This window comes from Alosa sapidissima, chromosome 7, assembly GCF_018492685.1.
Source record: "Alosa sapidissima isolate fAloSap1 chromosome 7, fAloSap1.pri, whole genome shotgun sequence".
Taxonomy (NCBI): domain Eukaryota; kingdom Metazoa; phylum Chordata; class Actinopteri; order Clupeiformes; family Clupeidae; genus Alosa; species Alosa sapidissima.
Window position 1 is genome coordinate 5,000,051 of NC_055963.1, and position 7,500 is coordinate 5,007,550.

Consider the following 7,500-nt stretch of genomic DNA (forward strand, 5'->3'; position numbering starts at 1 on the left):
TGTGTGTGTGTGTGTGTGTGTGTGTGTGTGTGTGTGTGTGTGTGTGTGTGTGTGTGTTACAGGATTGAGCAGCAGTGTCCACGGGGCTGGTGGGGGAGTCCTACGTGTGGCCCCTGCCACTGTGACACCAGCAAAGGCTTTGATCCTGACTGCAACAAGACCAGCGGCCAGTGCCACTGCAAGGTACAGTACACTCAAAGAATCCTTCATTACTAGCTCCACTTTAACCCGCTCTGGTACACTCTCTCATCTCAAACACCCTGGCACCACCGACACATTCAAAACAGCATCTCAAACACCCTGGCACCACCGACGCATTCAAAACAGCATCTCAAACACATTGGCACCACCGACGCATTCAAAACAGCATCTCAAACACACTGGCACCACCGACGCATTCAAAACAGCATCTCAAACACCCTGGCACCACCGACGCATTCAAAACAGCATCTCAAACACCCTGGCACCACCGACGCATTCAAAACAGCATCTCAAACTCACTGGCACCACCTACGCATTCAAAACAGCATCTCAAACACATTGGCACCACCGACGCATTCAAAACAGCATCTCAAACACCCTGGCACCACCGACGCATTCAAAACAGCATCTCAAACACATTGGCACCACCGACGCATTCAAAACAGCATCTCAAACACACTGGTACTGACACATTCAAAACAGCATCTCAAACACACTGGCACCGACGCATTCAAAACAGCATCCTTGGTAGTGCATTACGGCATTTATACACAGACATTAACAAGTCATTAATTATTACATCTCAGGTATAAAGACCTTTTCATTAATTTGACAGTTGGGTTGACATATTTCAAAATCTGTTCTACCTTCAGATGTTACAGCAGCTGTCAGACCCTTTAAAATGTTCTTGTCATATTCATTGGTTCCTTCTCCATTCTCTCGGTGTGTGTGAGTGCCCAGGCTTTCTTAAAAATTGCCTCAGTGTGAGTTGTGTGGAGCTGCTGGTTTTCACCACTTCACTGCCTCGCGAGTCTTCCAGGGATTATGGCACCTGAGTGAGCACAGTGGCACATCAGACAGACAGCCAGGGGGAGCGGAGCCAGGCATGAGCCTAATCACCCTCCCCAGAGCACACACACTGGGATCGGCCCTCCACTTAAGCTCTGCACTCTTACCTGCTCTAGAGCGTCTTCTCACGCACTGCTATGGCATCTCCTACCTACTCTAGAGCCTGCCTTCACACGCCCCTACTCTAGAGCGTCTTCTCACGCACTGCTATGGCATCTCCTACCTACTCTAGAGCCTGCCTTCACACGCCCCTACTCTAGAGCGTCTTCTCACGCACTGCTATGGCATCTCCTACCTACTCTAGAGCCTGCCTTCACACGCCCCTACTCTAGAGCGTCTTCTCACGCACTTCTATGGCATCTCCTACCTACTCTAGAGTCTGCCTTCACACGCCCCTACTCTAGAGCGTCTTCTCACGCACTTCTATGGCATCTCCTACCTACTCTAGAGCCTGCCTTCACACGCCCCTACTCTAGAGCGTCTTCTCACGCACTTCTATGGCATCTCCTACCTACTCTAGAGTCTGCCTTCACACGCCCCTACTCTAGAGCGCCTTCACACGCACTTCTATGGCATCTCCTACCTACTCTAGAGCCTGCCTTCACACGCCCCTACTCTAGAGCGTCTTCTCACGCACTTCTATGGCATCTCCTACCTACTCTAGAGCCTGCCTTCACACGCCCCTACTCTAGAGCGTCTTCTCACGCACTTCTATGGCATCTCCTACCTACTCTAGAGCCTGCCTTCACACGCCCCTACTCTAGAGCGTCTTCACACGCACTTCTATGGCATCTCCTACCTACTCTAGAGCCTGTCTTCACACGCACTTCTATGGCATCTCCTACCTACTCTAGAGCGTCTTCACACGTCCCTACTCTAGAGCCTGCCTTCACACGCACTTCTATGGCATCTCCTATCTTCCTAACAGTAATAGCCAAAACATAGCTGTGTGATTTCATGGGTGGTCTCATTGTAGTCTACCTCTATAGTCTAGTCTACCCTGATGCTGTATGATAATGTAATGTTAATGGAACATGGAATATGGATGGGTATGGAACATGTACTGTACATTGTGATTGTAATACATAATAATCTCATCAGATTATCTCCTAGTCTACACCTTTAAATACAATTATCACAACACCACCATTCATGATGAGATTATCTGTATGGATTTAGAGTAGGGTGTTGAAACGTTTGACACAAGAGTTGTTGAGCTAATCTCTAGGGTGAATAGCATGTTACACACACACACACACACACACACACACACACACACACTGTCACACACACACACACACACACACACACAGAGAGAGAGAGAGAGAGAGAGAGAGAGAGAGAGAGAGAGAGAGAGAGAGAGAGAGATAGAGAGAGACTGACATACCTACCAGTGCCTCCAGGGAGCTTTTACATATCACTATTACACATAATCAACTTTACTCCTAATCCCGCAATTCTAGATCCCACAGAGGAACACACAGGGACACACACATAAACAAACACACTTAAACACCACCGCAACAATGCACCCCCATACCTAACGACCCACACTGTAATCGACTCATGGCCCTAACCCCAGAGCTCGACCTCTAATCTCTCAGATTGACCCTAATCTGTAATCTCTGGTCCACAGCCACAAACCTACTCCTGCTGGGACATCATCCTGTTCCAGGCGTCCATACACACACACACACACACAAACAGTACATATAACACCCGTTCACGTATGACTACATGTACAGTATGCCCACAGATAGACACACAAGCCCACAGCCTTAATGAAACCCTTCCCAACACAACCTCTTAACCCCCTATAATCTTTAATCCCTAATCCAGCTAACCCCAAACCAACCCTGCCATTCTCCCCTCCATGCCAAACTGGCCTCCCTGCTCACCCACCCAGGGCTGCCCATGTCACTGACCAGGCCCACTCTACAGCCCCACTCTTGGGCTCTGGCCAGTGCAGCGGCAGGGCTGCTTCCTCACACAGCCTTTGGGTGCGGGTCCTGGACACCAGGGCCAGATGGGTGAATCTGATGTGTGAGCGCTACATCTACAGTGCATCTTACACAAATCCAGGGGGCAGGGCGACACTAACACTAACAGCCAGACAGAGTTTTGCCAATGGAATTTGTCCATGGGAGTTCTTACACAGTACCATTATATTTTTGCCTGCATATGAATTTGTCATCTATATATTTGGTACATGATATGAACGATGTGTTGGTGTATGTCTGTATGGAGATGGATGATGTGGTGTCCATGTTGGTGTAGGTTTTTTTGAAATTATCTAGATTACCTTTCCATCTGTGCAGGTCTGATTCTGATCATGGATCATGGCTGTATCATTTTGTTAATCCCTGTCTTTGTCCATGGATGCATCTCCATATGTGTTTGTATATGACTTGTGTATCTATATGTGTGTGTGTGTGTGTGTGTGTGTGTGTGTGTGTGTGTGTCAGGAGTTCCATTTCCGTCGGCGGAGCAGTGACACCTGCTTGCCATGCGACTGCTACCCAGTGGGCTCCTTCTCGCGCTCATGTGACCTGGAGAGCGGTCAGTGCCAGTGTCGCTCAGGAGTGATCGGCCGCCAGTGCAACCTGTGTGACAACCCCTTCGCCGAGGTCACCCAGACGGGCTGTGAAGGTGAGTCACTTTGACCTCACACGCAGACCTCTCTTCTCTCTTCTCCTCCCCCTCTCTCTTTCCCTCCCCCTCTCTCTTTCCCTCTCTTCTCTCTCTTTCCCTCCCCCTCTCTCTTTCCCTCTCTTCTCTCTTTCCCTCTCTTCTCTCTTTCCCTCTCTTCTCTCTTTCCCTCTCTTCTCTCTTTCCCTCTCTTCTCTCTCTTTCCCTCTCTTCTCTCTCTTTCTACTTCAAATTGGACACACCATATCAGATGACTGCAAGCTGCCTACATGCACGCACACACACACACACACACACACACACACACACACACACACACACACACACATACACACATGTATACAAATATGTACACTCACACACTTGCTCCACTCACTCACACACATACGCGAGCACACACACACACACAGACACACACAGACAGACACACACACACACACACACACACATACAGACTGTAAGTATAAGGCACAGACTGAGTGTTGGTTTAAGCAGATGGAGTCTATAAAAATCCTGGGTAAGCAGCTGAATGTTCTCCCACTGGAGTGTGGAGGAAAACTCTCTACCCACCACCTCTCCTCTCCGTCTGTGTCTCTCAGCTCCCCTGCCACACACACACACACACACACACACACACACACACACACACACACACACACACACACACACACACACACACACACACACACACACGCAGAGTCTTTCCAGTCTATTCCAGGCCATCCCATGACTCTCCCTCCATCCTCCTCTCATCCAGTTGTCTGCCTCTCCTCTCGTTCTCTCCTCTCATTCTCTCCTCTCGTTCTCTCCCCTCATACCATCATCATCTCATCTTCTCATTCTCTCCTCTCGTTCTCTCCTCTCGTTCTCTCCCCTCATCCTCTCATCTTCTCATTCTCTCCTCTCGTTCTCTCCTCTCTTTCTCTCCTCTCATCCTCTCCTCTCATCCTCTCCCCTCTCCTCTCCTCTCCTCTCATCCTCTCCCCTCTCCTCTCCTCTCCTCTCATCCTCTCCTCTCTTTCTCTCCTCTCATTCTCTCCCCTCATCCTCTCCTCATTCTCTCCTCTCATCCTCTCCTCTCATCCTCTCCTCTCCTCTCATCCTCTCTCCTCTCTCCCAGACTGATGGCTGACTCCCAGCTCATAAAGTTTGCAGAGGAGGGAGAGGCTTTTCAGGCTTTTCAGGCTTTTTAGGCTTTTCTCAGCGGCAATCATGGCCATTTCAATTTAATTATGCAGCTTGACAAGGCAGAATATATAACACTATCATAACATTTAAAAGGCAGAATATATAACACTATCATAATATTTAAAAGGCAGAATATATAACACTATCATAACATTTAAAAGGCAGAATATATAATACTATCATAACATTTAGCCCAGTGTTTCCCACAGAATTGAATTATATTTGTGGTGGTAGGTTTGCAGAATTAACTTGAATGCAACAATTTTTAGCAAATTAGCGCAGCGTGGTTATGATGCTAACCAGATTTAAGCACAATTTAGTACAACCTGGAAAATCATTGTGTGGTGGTCAATGTTGATATTGTGGTGGGCCACAAATAAGTCAATGTATGGGAAACACTGTTTAACCCTCATGTTATCCTTGGGGTCAATTTGACCCCAAGCAACGTTTAACATCATAAAATATATGGTTCACTTTTTTTTTTTTGCTTCATGTTTCATGACTTTTCCTCAATTGAAGGGTACAACAGAGTTAGCATGAAATTTGTACAATAATTTGTTTTCAATGTCCTGTACAAATATTTTGTACATTGATGTTCCTTGGGGTCAGTTTGACCCCAGCTGTATGAAACATAGGATACATGAATATTTGACACATTATGGATATTATTATTTGAATAGTATGAGAATATATTGTTATTATCATTATTACATACACAAGTACATATTACATATAAGTCATTTTGGCAGGATAAGTCAAAAGGGGAAGCAACAGCAAGCCTTTGGGCTGCTGACACTGGATGGGCAATATTGCCAGCCAGGGTTCCAAGGTTCATAAAGGGGTGTGGGGGGGTGGGATTGTTTTGTAGGGCTTTTGATGGTGGTTATAACACTCTTGTTAAGTACCTGTCACAAAAAACTGGGTAACAATATGAATTATAATCATTTTCTGAGGGTTTATCTAGCTGGGGTCAAATTGACCCCAAGGATAAAGAGTGTTGGTAAGATTTGAGGATAAGGGTTAAAAGGCAGAATATATAATACTATCATAACATTTAAAAGGCAGAATAAATAATACTATCATTTAAAACATTTAAAAGGATGTTCCTCATTTTCCTCCTCACCTCCTCTCACTTGTCTACCCTCTCTCTCTCTCTCTCTCTCTCTCTCTCTCCCTCTCTCTCTGCCTGCCGCTCTCTCTGTCTGTCTCTTTCAGTGATATACGACGGTTGTCCTAAGACCATTACTCTGGGGATTTGGTGGCCCAGGACTAAATTTGGTCTGCCAGCGGTAGTGCCCTGTCCCAGAGGCTCAGTTGGTAAGTGTGTGTGAGTCTGTGTGTCTGTGTGTGTGTGTGAGAGAGAGAGTGTAAGTCAGCTTGGGACAGTACTGCAGTAAAACTCTGCCAGTGATCCTCGAAAGAAATCCTGCAGGACACTGCAGTAGTGTCCCAAGTAGTGGCCCAAGGAGCACTGGTGTGTGTGTGTGTGTGTGTGTGTGTGTGTGTGTGTGTGTGTGTGTGTGTGTGTGTGTGTGTGTGTGTGTGTGTGCGCCTGTGTCTGTGTGTGTGTGTGTGTGTGTGTGTGTGTGTGTGTGTGTGTGTGTGTGTGTGTGTGTGTCTGTGTCTGTGTGTGTGTGTGTGTGTGTGTGTGTGTGTGTGTGAGTGTGTGTGTGTGAGTGTGTGTGTGTGTGTAGGCGAGAAAGTTACAACAGTGTGTTAAAGCTTCTCTCTGTTTCTCAGGAGCTGCTATTCGTCACTGTGATGTGGAGAGAGGCTGGCTCGAACCAGATCTGTACAACTGTACCTCTCCTCCATTTGTGGAGCTCAACACTGCAGTGAGATGCTGCACTTTTCACCTATCGAATTACACTCAAATACCACCTGAAATGTTACTGCCATCCTGCCTGAATAGCCTCATGACCTTTTCAGAGAACATGCTGAGAATTATTTTGCATTTGTGTGGTCTTGTTTTGTGTGTGTGTGTGTGTGTGTGTGTGTGTGTGTGTGTGTGTGTGTGTGTATGTGTGTGTGTGTGTGTGCTTGCGCAGCTGGAGGCTGTGGAGCGGAACGAGACTGAGCTCAACACCATCGTTGAGAAGAAACTGGCACATCAGCTGCGCGACGTCACCGAGGCCACCACCCGTTTCTATGGCAACGACCTGCAGATTGGCGAGCGCCTCTTGTCCCGGCTCCTGACCTTTGAGACGCTCCAGACAGGCTTTGGGCTCACCGCCACTCAGGATGCACACTTCAATGAGGTATGCTGTAGGTTGCCGTGGAAACGGCGCCATCCATCTGAACGTTCCTTGGCTATCAAACAATCTCTTTGCACTCCTGCACCCTCAGACGCAAACACACACTCTCATCTCCATTTATATTCTATTGCTTTTTGAAACGTTAAAATGTTTTATGTACTGATTTTTAATTCATTATTGGTTAAATGTTGAGATTGTCTCATTAGCAGGAACAATAGGGGTGAATTATGGTACATGTATGCATGTGCAGGGTGAACAGTGCTGTCCTTGCTTAAATGTGCGCCAGTTGATCTCAGCACCACACATAGGGGATGAACACACAACGAAATAAAAGCGCTTGACTCAGCAACTGAAACGT

At 47.1% G+C, this 7,500-nt stretch overlaps 1 protein-coding gene across 1 annotated transcript in view; it reads left to right on the forward strand.

The window, feature by feature from the left end:
• celsr3 (cadherin, EGF LAG seven-pass G-type receptor 3) overlaps window positions 1-7,500 on the forward strand; it is a 54,157-nt gene that overhangs the window by 33,270 nt on the left and 13,387 nt on the right. Inside the window, 5 exon segments of the mRNA XM_042097745.1 lie at window positions 63-183; window positions 3,516-3,699; window positions 6,103-6,204; window positions 6,628-6,722; window positions 6,936-7,145. Coding sequence (XP_041953679.1) covers window positions 63-183; window positions 3,516-3,699; window positions 6,103-6,204; window positions 6,628-6,722; window positions 6,936-7,145 — 712 coding nt within the window.